The sequence below is a fragment of the Callithrix jacchus genome, chromosome 19 (genome assembly GCF_049354715.1).
Source record: "Callithrix jacchus isolate 240 chromosome 19, calJac240_pri, whole genome shotgun sequence".
NCBI lineage: Eukaryota > Metazoa > Chordata > Mammalia > Primates > Cebidae > Callithrix > Callithrix jacchus.
The window spans coordinates 16928735-16946587 of record NC_133520.1 but is presented as its reverse complement, the minus strand read 5'-3'; the positions used below and the strand labels follow the sequence as shown (position 1 = coordinate 16946587).

The window sequence follows — 17853 nt, the reverse complement described above, 5'->3', positions numbered from 1 at the left end:
CATGTCAGTCTGGAAATCCACATACTCAAATGCTCTTTAGCTATACCTTTGCTTTCTTTTTCTCTGTTCTTTTTTCTGGAACTCTTGTTATTTGAAGGCTGGATTTTGTGGAATTGTCTTCTAATGTTCAAGTCTTTTCTCTCTTGTTTTTCATCTTGTTTTTAAATCTCCTGTTTGGAAGATATCTCAACTTTATCACTCAGTTTTTCTATTGATACTTTTATTTTTACAATTATGTTAATTTCCTACAGGTCCTTTTTTTTCTTGTTCTAGTCTCATGGTTATTATCATCTCTTCTCATCTCATTATAGATATTAATGCTGGTCTCTTTTGAAGTTTTCTCTTTTGTGTAATGCCTCTGTTTCCTCAGAGTCTTTATTTTTCTGTTTGCTTTGCTCTGTCTTCCACATTAAGAGCCTATTTTAGGTCTCTGGCAATATGTGACTATGTAGGGGTGGAAAAACTTTTCTTCTGCCCTCAGGTTTCATAGGTATGGCCCGTGAATTGGCAGGAGAAAAGCATATACATCTTATTTAATGTTAGCATTTTTTATGTGGCATGGGGGCCTCATAGAAAAGAAGTGAAAACTCCAAAGAAGCATTTAGATTCAGGATTTTATATACCTTTTTCTTTTCTTTTTTTGAGACAGAGTTTTCACTCTGTTACTCAGGCTGGAGTGCAGTGGTGCAATCTCAGCTCACTGCAACCTCCACCTCTTAGGTTCAATCAATCCTTTTGCCTTAGCCTCCCAAGTAGCTGGGACTACAGTTGTGTGCCACCATGCCTGGCTAATTTTTTGTATTTTTTTTTTTAATAGACATGAGGTTTCATCACGTTGGTTAGAATGATCTTGAACTCCTGACCTCAAGTGATCTGCCCTCCTCTGCCTCCCAAAGTCCTGGGATTACAGGTGTGGTCACTGTGCCTGACCTTTCTTTTCTTTTCTTTTTAAGAGACAAGGTCTCACTCTGTCTGCCAGGCTGGAGTACAGTGGTGTGATCATAGCTCACAGTAGCCTCAAAACTCCTGGGCATAAGTGATCCTCCCATCTCAGCCTCCCAAGTAGCTAGGACTAAAGGCATGCATTAGCATGCCCAGTTAATTTGTTTATTTTTAATATTTTTGTAGAGATGAGGTCTTGCTTTGTTGCCCATGCTGATCTTGAACTTTTAGGCTCAAGCAATCCTCCCATCTCAGTCTTAGTGCTGGAATTACAGATGTGAGTCACCAAGCCTGGCTTTATATACCATTTTAATGAAGGATAATAAATTGAAGAGAAGTGACTAGATGAAGGAAAGGGGTTTGAGCTTTTAAGGGTGGCAAATTGTAGGAAAGTGACTAGGAACTACATGGGAGAAACTAATGGAAGGAAAGGATTATTTTAGTTTGGTTTGTTGTGCAGACTTATCTCCATGTTGACTCCTCATTCCTGGTGATAAGAATGTTTTCTTCCTAGTATCTTGGGATTAACTTATTCATGGGGAGTTTATGCCTTGTTTCAAGCCAGAAGTGGGGACAACAGAGAGCCCTTCACACATCTGCTTTTCTAATCCCCTTCAGCTATCTGTTCTTGTTTTAAGAGTAAGGGATTGAAATAAATCTGTGGCTTATCAACATTGAGCCTCATTGTAGGTTGATCTTACTGAAATATTTCACTGGGGAACCCCACATCTCAATATTTTTAGGTCTTTCTTCTTGAGGTAGTCAGATTTCCTAGAGGAGATGGTTCCAAACTCTTGGCTGTCATATCCTGGGAGCTTAGTGGTTGAAGGGGAGGGAATCAAAGAGATGGATCTTTGTTTGCAATATGTGTTTATTTAGTCCTAATATTGTTAGGATGATTCTCACTTATTATTTAGCCTCACCTTGATTTTGCCACAGGCTTAAATTCATTTTGACGCTTTAACTTAGTGGTTCTCAAAGGAGATTGGGGTGGAGTCAGGATGTTCAGAATTACCTTTTGGGTTGTTACAGCTGTTGGGCAGGCAAGCTAAAAGTTTTGCAATACTAATGAGCTGTAGGAGAAAGAATTGCTTCACCCAAAATGCCACTAGCTCCTCTTTTGAAAACAGTACAAGTTTAACTTAAAGCAAATCTTAATGCCAGTTAACGTTAATTTCCAGTTATTATCTTTGACTCTCCTGCTCTTTCCTAATTCATGCTTGCCAGGGGTGTTTCTAATTTTAATGATATCTGAAATTGGAATTGTAAATATTTTTTTACATAGGTAGGTGGAGTTAGGAAGTCATTACAGAAGTCCAGGCAAGAGTTATTGGTGGCTTGGATTAGAATGGTAGTAGTAGAGAAGGCCAGGTGTGGTGGCTCATGCCTGTAATCCTGGAACTTTGGAGGCCAAGGTGGGCAGATCACCTGAAATCAGGAGTTCAAGACCAGCCTGGCCAACATGGTGAAACCTCATCTCTACTAAAAAAAAAAAAAAAAATTAGCTGGGTGTGGTGGCACATGCCTATAGTTCCAGCTACTCCGGAGGCTGAGGCAGGAGAATCATTTAAACCTGGGAGGGGAGGTTGCAGTGAGCTGAGATTATACCACTGCACTCTAGCCTGGACAACAGAGTGAGACTTTTGTCTCAATAAGAAAAAAGAATGGTAGTAGTAGAGAAGAAGAAAAATAGAGGATGCTGAATATGTTTTGAAGGTAGTCCACTGGACTTAGAGATGGATTGAATGTGGAAGATTAAGGAAAGGGAGTAGTGAAAAATAGTCTTAGGTTTCGTTTTCAGATGACTGGGTGAACAGCAGTGTTCTTTGCTAAGATGGGGAAGACTAGAGAAAAGAGCCATTCTGAATTGAGCATATTATATTGAAGATGTCCCATCTGGACCCAAAGAGTATGTCAATTTTTTTTCATGGAAACCCATTGCCCCTTTAGACTTGGTTATTATTCAACCGTCACTGAAAAAAATACTTGATTATTTGGCTATATACCTCTCTACCCCTCCTTATTGCTGCCATCTGGCATCCTTATTTGTTGAAGACTTTGGGACTTGGCTTGTCCACCCTATTCCCTGGCATAATCATGGGCAACTTTAGGGGCTGCAAGCACAATTTATCCAAGTTCCTGTCCTTAAGGTTCTTTGACCTTAAGCATGCCAGCAGTGACAATATGATATAGTGCTTTTGAATCCGAGTTCCCCTCCTTCCTAACTACGTAAGTTTGACAACAGTGCTTAATCTTTTATGTCTCATTTTCATAATTTGCATATTGGGGATGATAGTATCTGTACGGTTGGAATTTTGTGAAGATTAAATCAGAAAATAATGTAAATTATTTTCTATTACTAATTACTAGTGCATGGCATATAATAAACATTCCATAAATGTTAGCTATTAAGATTATGACTTAAATGTTTATTTAATAATATCTGCTACTATTATTATTTTAGTTATGTAAACCCTCCAAAAGCTACCTCTTGAGCCTTGCCCTTTCAAATTTTAGTTTCTTAAAATTTAAGTGCCAAAGGGACACTAACCACGATTTCCTAGTGTGTACAATGTACTTGCTTAAAAAAAAAAAAAAATTAAACTTATCACACACTTCAATTCCAGTGGTTCTTATTTAGAAGTATGTGTCAGGAGGGTTTTCAAAAGTATGGGTCTTCCCTTGGGAAGTTTTACTAGAATATTGTGGAGATGGGAGTGGCATCAGCATCTCTATGTATGATTGCCCTCCCTCCCTTTCTTTTCTAGGTAGTCAGCCATTTGTTTGCAAATGGAAACTTCTTTTCCTCACCAGTCTCCCCTCCATTAATCAGTACCTTAAGCCACTTTCACATGGCTTTATTAACACCCTTCCTCAGATGAATCCAATCCAGTCTGCCTCAAATCTAGACTGCTTAAAACCACAGTTCTTCAGCTATGTGAAATTCACGTTTGGATTATTTTGGCTAATTTTTTTTTTAAGAGAGAGTTATCTATATGTGTCACCCAGACTGGAGTGTAGTGTCATGATCACAATTCACAACAGTCTTGAGCTTCTGAGCACAAGAGATCCTCTGCCTCTGTCTCTAGAGTAGCTGGGACTACAGGTGTGTGCCACCACACCCAGCTAATTTTAAAAATTTTTATAGAGACAGATTCTCAGCTTTGTTGCCCAGACTGGTCTTGAGATCCTGGCCTCAAGGGCTCTTCCTGCCTCAGCCTCTCAGAGTGCTGGGATTATAGGTGTGAGGCATCGTGCCCAACTGGCTCTTTACTTTTTACTATTAGACTGATTTTCATATGACACAGTAGGCATAGGGCTCTTTTAGTTACTAGTGATTCCCAAAGTGACTTTACTATCATATAATCCCATTACCATTACCCAAAATTTCTATGATACTATCAATTATATCTCCTTCATTTTTGCAACATGTTTAAGTGGCATTAATTTTATTATTGTTTTATAAGTGAGCAAATGAAGGCACAGAATGATAAAATAGTTTGTTGCATCAGCTTGCAGGCATAATAAGCAACCTTCTCTACATTAATTCTGTTTCGTAGGTCAGTATAATGGCTTTAGTGTCACTGTCTTTAAGGAGTTTTTGATGGGTTGTTGTTTCTATTTTCTTTTTGAGATGTGAACTGTCCAGATTAATTATCATCTATAACTTTTGGGGAAAGTGTATTGATATACATGTTAGAGAGAGAGAGAGAGAGAGAGAGAGAGAGAGAGAGAGAGAGAGAGAGAGAGAGAGAGAGAGTGTGTGTGTGTGTGTGTGTGTGTGTAGTAGATAATACCCTTTAGCTTTGGTTTTTCAATAAGAATTTTAAAATGTATTATAATTGGAAATTTTTTCTTCCAGTTTTTATTCAGTTGTCCTTTTTTCCTTTGGAAATAGTGGACCTGACCCAATTCTTTTTTGAGAATTCATTTCATAGAGCAATGTCTTCGAATATTTTTGTTCTTCTAATCAAGTGCAGTGTAAGAACTGGCAGGCATCCATAGCTTCTTTTCTATCCCTTGGTTAGGATATTAGCTTTATTACTGTATTTACAGGTCCTGGGATAGTAGGGCATAATCTGAGGAGCATCGCTACTTCATCTGTGTAATAAATTGCCTTTTTGCTACAAACATTTTAATCTTGATTTTGTTAGTCATTTAACTTTCTTTTTTTGTTGTTTTTATTTATTTATTTATTTATTTTTAAATTTTTTATTGGATTTTAGGTTTTGGGGTACATGAGCAGAGCATGTCAGACAGTTGCGTAGGAACACACATGGCAGTGTGCTTTTCTTTCCTTCTCCCCTTCACCCACATTTGGCATTTCTCCCCAGGCTATCCCTCCCCACCTCCCCCCCCACTGGCCCTCCCCTTTTCCCCCCAATAGACCCCAGTGTTTAGTACTCCCCTTTCTGTGTCCGTGTGTTCTCATTTTTCATCACCCACCTATGAGAGAATATACGGTGTTTCATTTTCTGTTCTTGTGTCAGTTTGCTGAGGATGACGTTCTCCAGATTCATCCATGTCCCTACAAACGACACAAACTCATCATTTCTGATTGCTGCATAATATTCCATGGTGTATATGTGCCACATTTTCCCAATCCAGTCTATTATCGATGGGCATTTTGGTTGATTCCAGGTCTTTGCTGTTGTAAACAGTGCTGCAATGAACATTCGTGTACATGTGTCTTTATAGTAGAACGATTTATAGTCTTTTGGATATATACCCAGTAATGGGATTGCTGGGTCAAATGGAATTTCTATTTCTAAGGCCTTGAGGAATCGCCACACTGTCTTCCGCAATGGTTGAACTAATTTACACTCCCACCAACAGTGTAAAAGTGTTCCTTTTTCTCCACATCCTCTCCAGCATCTGTTGTCTCCAGATTTTTTAATGATCGCCATTCTAACTGGCGTGAGATGGTATCTCAATGTGGTTTTGATTTGCATCTCTCTGATGACCAGTGACGATGAGCATTTTTTCATATGATTGTTGGCCTCATATATGTCTTCTTTTGTAAAGTGTCTGTTCATATCCTTTGCCCACTTTTGAATGGGCTTGTTTGTTTTTTTCCTGTAAATCCGTTTGAGTTCTTTGTAAATTCTGGATATCAGCCCTTTGTCAGATGGGTAAACTGCAAAAATTTTTTCCCATTCTGTTGGTTGCCAATCCACTCTAGTGACTGTTTCTTTTGCCGTGCAGAAGCTGTGGAGTTTCATTAGGTCCCATTTGTCTATTTTGGCTTTTGTTGCCAATGCTTTTGGTGTTTTGTTCATAAAGTCCTTGCCTACTCCTATGTCCTGGATAGTTTTGCCTAGATTTCCTTCTAGGGTTTTTATGGTGGCAGGTCTTATGTTTCAGTCTTTAATCCATCTGGAGTTAATTTTAGTGTAAGGTGTCAGGAAGGGGTCCAGTTTCTGCTTTCTGCACATGGCTAGCCAGTTTTCCCAACACCATTTGTTAAACAGGGAATCCTTTCCCCCTTGCTTGTTTTTGTCAGGTTTATCAAAGATTGTATAGTTGTAGATATGTTGTGTTGCCTCCGGTGCCTCTGTTTTGTTCCATTGGTCTATATCTCTGTTTTGGTACCAGTACCATGCTGTTTTGATTACTGTAGCCTTGTAGTATAGTTTGAAATCCGGTAGTGTGATGCCCCCCGCTGTGTTCTTTTTGCTTAGAATTGACTTGGCTATGCGGGCTCTCTTTTGGTTCCATATGAAGTTCATGGTGGTTTTTTCCAGTTCTCTGAAGAAAGTCAATGGTAGCTTGATGGGGATAGCATTGATTCTGTAAATTACTTTGGGCAGTATAGCCATTTTCACGATATTAATTCTTCCTAACCATGAACATGGAATGTTTCTCCATCTGTTTGTGTCCTCTCTGATTTCGTTGAGCAGTGGTTTGTAGTTCTCCTTGAAGAGGTCCCTTACGTTCCTTGTGAGTTGTATTCCAAGATATTTTATTCTTTTTGTAGCAATTGTGAATGGCAGTTCGTTCTTGATTTGGCTTTCTTTAAGTCTGTTATTGGTGTAGACGAATGCTTGTGATTTTTGCACATTGATTTTATATCCTGAGACTTTGCTGAAGTTGCTTATCAGTTTCAGGAGTTTTTGGGCTGAGGCGATGGGGTCTTCTAGGTATACTATCATGTCGTCTGCAAATAGAGACAATTTGGCTTCCACCTTTCCTATTTGAATACCCTTTATTTCTTTTTCTTGCCTGATTGCTCTGGCTAGAACTTCCAGAACTATATTGAATAGGAGTGGTGAAAGAGGGCATCCTTGTCTAGTGCCAGATTTCAAAGGGAATGCTTCCAGTTTTTGTTCATTCAGTATGATATTGGCTGTTGGTTTGCCATAAATAGCTTTTATTACTTTGAGATATGTTCCATCGATACCGAGTTTATTGAGGGTTTTTAGCATAAAGGGCTGTTGAATTTTGTCAAATGCCTTCTCTGCGTCAATTGAGATAACCATGTGGTTTTTGTTTTTGTTTCTGTTTATGTGGTGAATTACGTTTATAGACTTGCGTATGTTGAACCAGCCTTGCATCCCCGGGATGAATCCTACTTGATCATGGTGAATAAGTTTTTTGATTTGCTGTTGCATTCGGCTTGCCAATATTTTATTGAAGATTTTTGCATCTATGTTCATCATGGATATTGGCCTGAAGTTTTCTTTTCTTGTTAGGTCTCTGCCGGGTTTTGGTATCAGGATGATGTTGGTCTCGTAAAATGATTTGGGAAGTATTCCCTCTTTTTGGATTGTTTGAAATAGTTTTAGAAGGAATGGTACCAGCTCCTCTTTGTGTGTCTGGTAGAATTCGGCAGTGAACCCGTCTGGACCTGGGCTTTTTTTGTGTGGTAGGCTCTTAATTGCTGCCTCGACTTCTGAGCTTGTTATTGGTCTATTCATAGTTTCAGCTTCCTCCTGGGTTAGGCTTGGGAGGACACAGGAGTCCAGGAATTTATCCATTTCTTCCAGGTTTACTAGTTTATGTGCATAGAGTTGTTTGTAATATTCTCTGATGATGGTTTGAATTTCTGTGGAATCTGTGGTGATTTCCCCTTTATCATTTTTTATTGCATCTATTTGGTTGTTCTCTCTTTTATTTTTAATCAATCTGGCTAGTGGTCTGTCTATTTTGTTGATCTTTTCAAAAAACCAGCTCTTGGATTTATTGATTTTTTGAAGGGTTTTTCGTATCTCAATCTCCTTCAGTTCAGCTCTGATCTTAGTTATTTCTTGTCTTCTGCTGGGTTTTGAGTTTTTTTGATCTTGCTCCTCTAGCTCTTTCCATTTTGACGATAGGGTGTCAATTTTGGATCTCTCCATTCTCCTCATATGGGCACTTATTGCTATATACTTTCCTCTAGAGACTGCTTTAAATGTGTCCCAGAGGTTCTGGCATGTTGTGTCTTTGTTCTCATTGGTTTCGAAGAACTTCTTTATTTCTGACTTCATTTCATTGTTTACCCAGTCAACATTCAAGAGCCAGTTGTTCAGTTTCCATGAAGCTGTGTGGTTCTGGGTTGGTTTCTGTATTCTGAGTTCTAACTTGTGATTGCACTATGGTCTGAGAGGCTGTTTGTTATGATTTCAGTTGTTTTGCATTTGTTGAGCAGTGCTTTACTTCCAATTATGTGGTCAATTTTTGAGTAGGTGTGATGTGGTGCTGAGAAGAATGTATATTCTGTGGATTTGAGGTGGAGAGTTCTGTAAATGTCTATCAGGTTTGCTTGCTCCAGGTCTGAGTTCAAGCCCTGGGTATCCTTGTTGATTTTCTGTCTGGTTGATCTGTCTAATATTGACAGTGGAGTGTTAAAGTCTCCCACTATTATTGTGTGGGAGTCTAAGTCCTTTTGTAAGTCATTAAGAACTTGCCTTATGTATCTGGGTGCTCCTGCATTAGGTCCATATATGTTTAGGATCGTTAGCTCTTCTTGTTTTATCGATCATTTTACCAGTATGTAATGGCCTTCTTTGTCTCTTTTGATCTTTGTTGCTTTAAAGTCTATTTTATCAGAGATGAGAATTGCAACTGCTGCTTTTTTTTGCTCTCCATTTGCTTGGTAAATCTTCCTCCATCCCTTTATTTTGAGGCTTTGTGTATCCTTGCATGTGAGATGGGTTTCCTGTATACAGCACACTGATGGGTTTTGGCTTTTTATCCAATTTGCCAGTCTGTGTCTTTTGATTGGTGCATTTAGTCCATTTACATTTAGGGTTAATATTGTTATGTGTGAATTTGATACTGCCATTTTGATGCCAAGTGGCTGTTTTGCCTGTTAGTTGTTGTAGAATCTTCATTATGTTGATGCTCTTTAACTTTTAGTGTGATTTTGGAATGGCTGGTACTGGTTGTTCCTTTCTATGTGTAGTGCCTCTTTTAGGAGCTCTTGTAAAGCTGGCCTGGTGGTGACAAAATCTCTGAGTACTTGCTTGTTCGCAAAGGATTTTATTTTTCCTTCACTTCTGAAGCTCAGTTTGGCTGGATATGAAATTCTGGGTTGAAAGTTCTTTTCTTTAAGAATGTTGAATATTGGCCCCCACTCTCTTCTGGCTTGTAGTGTTTCTGCCGAGAGATCTGCTGTGAGTCTGATGGGCTTCCCTTTGTGGGTAACTCGACCTTTCTCTCTGGCTGCCCTTAGTATTTTCTCCTTTATTTCAACCTTGTTGAATCTGACGATTATGTGCCTTGGGGTTGCTCTTCCTGCAGAATATCTTTGTGGTGTTCTCTGTATTTCCTGCATTTGAGTGTTGGCCTGTCTTGCTAGGTGGGGGAAGTTTTCCTGGATGATGTCCTGAAGAGTATTTTCCAGCTTGGATTCATTCTCTTCGTCCCCTTCTGGTACACCTATCAAACGTAGATTAGGTCTTTTCACATAGTCCCACATTTCTTGGAGACTTTGTTCATTCCTTTTTGCGCTTTTTTCTCTAATCTTGGTTTCTCGTTTTATTTCATTGAGTTGGTCTTTGACTTCAGATATTCTTTCTTCTGCTTGGTCAATTCGGCTATTGAAACTTGTGCATGCTTCGCGAAGTTCTCGTATTGTGTTTTTCAGCTCCTTTAATTCATTCATATTCCTCTCTAAGTTATCCATTCTTGTTATCATTTCCTCATATCTTTTTTTAAGTTCCTTAGTTTCTTTGCATTGATTTAGAACATGTTCTTTTAGCTCACAAAAGTTTCTCATTATCCACCTTCTGAAGTCTAATTCCGTCATTTCGTCACAGTCATTCTCCGTCCAGCTTTGCTCCCTTGCTGGTGAGGAGTTTTGGTCCTTTCTAGGAGGCGAGGTGTTCTGGTTTCGGGTGTTTTCCTCCTTTTTTCGCTGGTTTCTTCCCATCTTTGTGGGTTTATCCGCTTGTCGTCTGCGTAGTTGCTGACTTTTCGATTGGGTCTCTGAGTGGACACCCAGATTGTTGATGATGAAGTATTTCTGTTACTTGGTTTTCCTTCTACCAGCCTAGCCCCTTCACTGTACGACTGCTGAGGTCCACTCCAGGCCCTGCTTGTCTGGGGTGCACCTCTAGCAGCTGTGGCACAGTGTGGGATGCTACCCGTTTCTTTTTCTGCTATCTTTGTCCCAGGATGATGCCTGCCAAATGTCAGTCTTTTGGATATAGAGGGGTCAGGGAGCTGCTTGAGGAGACAGTCTGTACTTTTTTGGAGCTTAATTGCTGAGCTATGAGCTCTGTTGTTCATTCAGGGCTGTTAGGCTGCTATGTTTGATTCTGCTGCAACAGAACTCATTAAAAAAAACCCTTTTTTTCTCAAATGCTCTGTGTTGGGGGGTTCGGGCTTTATTTTTCGATGTCCGATGAGGTGTCCTGCCCAGCTAGAAGGCAGACTAGCCACTGTTTGGCTGCCGAGGCTCCGCCCTGCTGTTGTGTGATTCGCCCTGTTCCTGCAGGCTCTGCTGTGGTCTCCGCCACGCCCTGCGGCGGAGTCTCTTCGTTGTAGCGTGTTGCCTCAGCAATGGCAGGCTGCGTCAGCAGTGGGCGTGTATCTCAGTAGGGACAGGTTGCCTCGGCAACGGCTGGCTGCGTCAGCAGTGGGCGTGTATCTCAGTTGGGGCGGGTTGCCTCGGTAGTGGTGGACGCCCCTTCCCCACAGAGCGTCTCGGACCGTCTGCTCGGGATAGTTTGAAATCGCGGTTTTGTTCGTCCCACTGGGTGTCCCAAACGATCTGTCCCTGCAATCCCCTGGCCTACTGTCCAAGTGTCGTTCAGTCTCAAGTCCAGCCCTCTCAAGTCTGAGGTTGCCGGTTCAACAGGGCACCCGGACAAGTGCGCCCTGTGGGGATTGCTGGGTAGGGCCGGCCGCCGCCGCCCCGGCTGCCGGCTTCGCCAGGCAGACTTACTGCCTGACGTCCCGTGTCTTTTTTATACTTGGGAGTTTCCCCGTTCTGTGGGCAACAAAGATCAGTCTGGAAATGCAGCTCCGACTCACCGTTTGCGGATTCAACGAAAGCTCCAATCCTGGGTTGTTCTCACAGCACCATCTTGAGTCCTCCCAGTCATTTAACTTTCTAATAGTGGTCCTTAAATTATATTCTAAAAGAAGAATACCACATATATTAGAAATATTTGTTGTTGAATAAAATTAGGATTATTATAAAATTCAACATGACCTTATTCCTACCTCAGGATAATTTCTTGGTAAAAAGTTGATCCAAACTGAGTATGGTGGCTCATGCCTATCATCCCAGCACTTTGGGAGGCTGAGACAGGAGGATCGCTTGAGCCCAGGAGTCTAAGACCAGATTGGGCAACATAGTGAGACCCTGACTCAAAAAAAGAAAAGACAAGTTGATCCAGGTACCTTCCCTTTTTTTCTTTTCTTTTTTTTTTGAGACAGCGTCTCGCTCTGTTGCTCAGGCTGGAGTGCAGAGGCATAATCTTGTCTCACTGCAACCTTTGCTTCCTAGATTCATTGGATCCCATTACAGAGGGATCCAAATTCAATTCATATTTTCATATTTAAACCAGTCATACTTACTAGATTTATCTGATTTATATAAAGCAAACAGGTAAGATACATTTTATGTAAAAAATTTATTTTTATTTGCAGTTATATTGACATATCTGCTTTCCCACTGCATGGGCCTAGGTGTCTAGTTTTTTCCATTCATGTAGCACAGATTGCATTAGAGGACTATTTGGTTGTGAAACATCTATTAGTACAGATGGCGAGCCAGAAAACTTTCCACATTACCTCTTAATAGCCCACTATTTATAGAACCCAGCTAGAGTTTTCTTGAGTTTTAACTGCTGTTCACCTGAGAATAATACTTGAAATGTTCTTATTTATTTTATATCCACAACATCTAACTGTACCTGATGCTGATTTATTGAATGAAGAATGAATTAATGAAATATGTGTGTATGTGTTTGTATGTCTGTGTGTCTCCATTGGAGGGTTGTCAACAAGGGCATATGGGGAGTTTTCATTTGGTTAGTATGTTCTCTGTCCTTTTTAAAAACACAACTAGTGGCATCTCTCTTCTATTCTAAACTTTGCTTTTATTACTTAAAGTGTATCATTCCATATTAGTACATAAGTGCTATGTTTACATAATATTTCATTGCATACATATATCATAATTTATTTAGCTGGTGTCCCTTAAAATATGTTTAATTGTGATAAAAATACACTAACATAAAATTCACCATCTTAATTTTTTAAGAGTACAGTTCAGTTTTGTTAAGTATATTCACATTGTTGTGAAACCAACATCTAAAACTTTTCCATCTTGTAAAACTGAAACACTGTACTCATTAAACAACAATTTCCCCCTCCCCCAGCAACCACCATTCTACTGTTTCTATGAATTTGAGCTAGTCTCCCTTTCTAGTTGTTTTCATCTTTGCTTTTATAATCAAAGCTGTGATAAGTTCCCTTGTGTACATGTCATTTTGCACATAAATGAGTATATCTGTAGGGTAAATTTCTAGAAGTAGAATTGCTAGGTAAAAAATTTGTGCAAAATTAAATTTATTAATTTTGAAATATAGTGCAAAATTGACTTCCAAATAGCTCTCCCCATCCCTATTTCATCCAGAGCTTTTACATAGAGGTGCTTTGACTTCTTTCCTTGTAGCAGTGAGTGAGATAAGGACAAGGTAAAAGAGAATACTAATGTAGAATCAGACTTTGGTAAGTCATATCAAAAAATGCTAGAAGCTTCTTCGTGGAATTCTGATGTTTGAAAACTGATGCTTGAAGTAAATTTACTATAAAATGAGGTGGCCGAGTGTGGTGGCTCATGCCTGTAATCTCAATACCTTGAGAGGCTGAGGCTGGTGGATTGCTTGAGCCCAGGAGTTTGAGACCAGCTTGGGCAACATGGCAAAACCCCATCTCTACAAAAAAAACAAAACAAAACAAAAATTATGGCCGGGTGCCGTGGGCATATCTGTAATCCCAGCATTTTGGGAAGCCAAAGAGGGCAGATCACCTGAGATCAAGAGTTTGAGACTAGCCTGGGCAACATGGTGAAACCCCATCTCTATTAAAAATACAAAATTAGTTGGGTATAGTGGTGCACACCTGTGATTCCAGCTACTGGGGAGGGTAAGGCAGGAAAAATCACTTGAACCCGGGAGGTGGAGGTTGTAGTGAGCTGAGATTGTACCATGGCACTCTAGCCTGGGCAACCAGAGCAAAATTTTGTCTCAAAAAAAAAAAAAAAATTAGCTGGGCATAGTGACACATACCTATAGTCCTGGCTGCTGGGAGGCTGAGGTGGGAGGATCACTGAGCCCAGGGAGCTTGAAGCTGCAGTGAGCCATGATTGCACCATTACACTCCAGCCAAGGTAATAGAGCAAGATCCTGTCTGAAAAAAAATTAAAAATAAATAAATGAAGTTCAGCATAACTGCATAGAAATAGCACTGTTTCCCTTAGAGTATATATATAGGTTTTGGTGCAGTGACTTTTCATCTGATAACTTCAAATAAATTGGCATTTTTATTAGTTTTCTTATTTTGAAATGAAAGTATGTATTATAATGTCTGAATATTTTCTTATTAAAGTAGAATGTGGAGGGTTGGGAACCACCTCTCATCAATGATTAGTATTAACAGTTTGAAATTTCTTTTTCTAGACGTTTTTCAGTGCATTGAACAACACATAAATTGTATTCCTGCTTTAAAAAGATGGGATTATGCTATATTTACTGTTTTGTGATTTGCTTTGTTTAGTTCATAATATGTCTTTTTTGAGTTAGTGAATAGAGATTTCCTCTATTCTTTTAGTGGATTTATACTCTCCTATTACATCGTAATTTTCTAGTCCATTCCCTTGTTGGTGAACATTTAAGTTGTGATAAACATTCTTTATACATATCTCTTTGCTTATTTGAACAAAAGTTTCTATAGGATAAATTCTAGGAAATAGAACTTCTAGATCAAAGGTAGGACCATGACTGGGCATGGTGGCTCATGCCTGTAATCCTAGCACATTGGAAGGCTGAGGCAGTTGGATCACTTGAGGTCAGGAGTTCAAGACCAGCCTGGCCAACACGGTGAAACCCTGTCTCTCTACTAAAAATACAAAAATTAGCTGGTTGTGGTGGTGTGCACCTGTAATCCCAGCTATTTGGAAGGCTGAGTCAGGAGAATTGCTTGAACCTGGGAGGTGGAGGTTACAGTGAGCCAAGATTGTACCACTACACTCCAGCCTGAGTGACAGAGTTAGACTCCATCTCAAAAAAAAAAAAGTGTGACTATTTTATATTTTAATGTCTATTTGGGGGCTCTATAAAAGTTGTATTAACATTCTGATTTAAATGTATAAGAAATACACTTAGTTCTAAACTTTCAGACATTTTAGCTAGGTGATATATCATCATTAATATGTATCATCATTAATGTACATCAGTTTTTTCTAATAAAAGGTTTCTGAAAATATAAAAATCTTTAAAATGACACCTTTGAAACTTTTTATTCTTACAGTGATGGAATGGGGAGAAGATATTAAAGCAGTTTCAAAAGATGAAGCAGTGATGTTGGTGAATCATCAGGCAACAGGAGATGTGTGCACACTGATGATGTGCCTCCAGGACAAAGGACTGGTAAGCTACCCTGAAGGCAATAGTTAGAAATCCAGAAAGGAAGGTAAAAAGTAATTCATTCAGCTGTGGTGGCTCACACCTGTAATCCCAGCACTTTGGGAGGCTGAGGCAGGCAGATCACAAGGTCAAGAGATAGAGACCAACATGTTGAAACTCTGTCTCTACTAAAAGTACAAAAATTAGCTGGGCATGGTGGCATGCACCTGTAGTCCTAGCTACTTGGGAGGCTGAGGCAGGAGAATTACTTAAACCTGGGGGAGTGGAGGTTGCAATGAGCCAAGATCAGGCCACTGCATTCCAGCCTGGCAACAGAGCAAGACTCTGTCTCAAAAAAAAAAAAAGGAATTTATTCAAATATCTTACTATTCTTTGGAATATAGACATAGACTTTAATATGTATACTTTAACTAAAAATTTAGAAAATATTAAAAGGAAAAATATATCATTCTAAGTCACCCAGAAGAGGGATTTAGAGACTTTTAAAAAAACTGGGACAATGTGAATTATGTTTCAATAAGACTTTTTAAAAATAGTAACTGGGATGAAAGCAGGTTAATATAGTTCAAGTTGAGGGCTATCTGGAGGGGAAGAAGTGAATTGCCAATTTGAAAACTACAAACACAAAAAGCAGCTTTGGCCTACAAAGTGGTGCCACTTGTCGTCTCAGCTACTTGGGAGGCTAAGGCAGGAGGATCGCTTGAGCCCAGGAGTTTGGGCTTTAGTTCTCTATGGTGATAGGGTGTCTGCACTGAGTTGAGCATAAATGTGGGAACAACTAGCTTGCCCAAGGAGGGTGAACCAGCTCAGGCTGGAAATGAAGCAGGCCAAAACTCCTGTGCTGATCAGTAATGGGATCATGCCTGTGATCCACTGCACTCCAGCCTGGGCAACACAGCAAGACCCCATCTCTAAAACAAAAGGTGGAGAGAATGCTTATGATGGAATAAATATTTATAAACCAAGTGGATTTAAAAAATAAATTCAGCTTTTAGCCTTAAGAGAATTGTTACCTTAGAAGTTAAAGAGGTTATGTTCATAGAAAACTAACTAAATAAAAAGTATATAAATTAATAGAGTTAATGTGTGACCTAATAATAAATAATCAAATCGATGGAAGTTCATTAATGGCTTAATAGTTATGATCAGTGACTATAAGATGTATAAACACCATCCTGTAAGATACCATTCTTCTCATCAAGGTGCCAGTACCTTAGTGGCAGGTGGAAAAGGGTATCACAAACAATGCTTTTTTTTTTTTTTGACACAGTCTTGCGCTGTTGCCCAGGCTGGAGTGCAGTGGTGCAATCTTGGCTTGCTGCAACCTCTGCCTCCCTGGTTCAAGCAATTCTCATGCCTCAGCCTCCCAAGCAGCTGGGACGAGGGGCATAGGTACCATGCCCAGATAATTTTTTTATTTTTAGTAGAGATGGGGTTTTGCCATGTTGACTCAGGCTGCTTACCTCAAACTCCTGACCTCAGGTGATCTGCCCACCTCGGCCTCTCATAGTGCTGGGATTACAGGCATGAGCCATAAACAATCCTTAATTGCAAAGTGAGATGGCTTCAGTGGAGAATAAGTTCACTGTGTAGCTGATGAACACAGAAAACTTTATGAAGGAGAGAGAACATAAACTTGTCCTTTAAGGACGAGTAGAATTTAGTTAGGTAGAGTGGTAAAGCAAGGACTTCTTTGTTAATGAAACAATCTTGACGAAAACATTTAAGTGAGAACAAGCTCTGGTGTGTTTTGGTTGACTAGAGATTTTGATTGACTAGGTTAGGGTAGGGTCAGAAAATGAAAGGAGATTGAAGAAAAATATGTTTGATTATTGTAGTATCTGTTTTTCTTATCTATCTGAAAAGCAGTGGCATAATCTTGCTGAAATGTGGAATAAATTAAGTCCTTTCTTATATTATGGATCTTGAATTGTTAAAAAAGTATCACTGTGTAGATATATTTGCACTTATAATGAGATTTATTGCCTCTCACCTAAGTTCATAATGTTAAAATTTTGCACAACTAGTTGATTTGGCTTTGTATAAAAGAGAATCTTCAATTAGTTAACATTGCTATTCTTACAGATGGGATCATTACATTTATAGTGATTATCCTTAGGGCCTACAGTGTCCTTAAGCATTTTTTGAATCTAAAAGAATGATTAAAATGGTCAGTATAAATAGGTCTAACTGTATTCTAACACCAGTTTGGCAGGGATGATAACTGTATTAACCAGAGTATTAGGTAATTTGAAATTCCCCAGTCATGTGGACAAAAGAAAGTTTGGTTGGTTTGTTTGCCTTTATAAAAATATTTGAGTTAGTTTGCTAGGTTCATTTTTCTGTCCCAAATAATCTTCCATTTTCAGATTAGTTAATACTGAGCATTCTAAATAATGCTCTGGTAATACTGAATAATTTGAAATCTAGAAGGATTTGTAATTTTTTTCATAAAGGAGTAACTGAGAAATATAGGAGTGGAAACATTATAATTTTTCCCTGCTGCGTAATAATTACAGAGCAATATTAATTTGTATTTACTAGTAGTAGTGTTTACTTGATTTATTTTATATGTTATGGATACATTCAAAGAAGGAAGGCTGTTGTGGGCCAGTTAAAAAATATTACTTTTATAGTAATGTAATTGTAACATAGCTTTTGAATTTGAGAGACTTCTTGAAGCCCCCATCAGTTTCTCAGTGGGAATGCTGTTGGCATTTTATTAGGACAACAAACACTGTTGTTCAGAACTGTCCCTGGGCATTGCCAGATATTTTGTGTACCCAACTGCTACATACTGAATTCTAGTAGCACTCCTTAGTCATTGTGA

At 39.2% G+C, this 17853-nt stretch overlaps 1 protein-coding gene across 5 annotated transcripts in view; it reads left to right on the top strand.

The window, feature by feature from the left end:
* Window positions 1–17853, top strand: part of LPGAT1 (lysophosphatidylglycerol acyltransferase 1) — a 94124-nt gene that overhangs the window by 30020 nt on the left and 46251 nt on the right. For all 5 annotated transcript variants that reach the window (XM_002760549.6, XM_078356617.1, XM_078356616.1 and 2 more), the window contains one exon: window positions 14908–15026. In XM_002760549.6, coding sequence (XP_002760595.1) covers window positions 14908–15026 — 119 coding nt within the window. The remainder of the gene's footprint in view (window positions 1–14907; window positions 15027–17853) is intronic.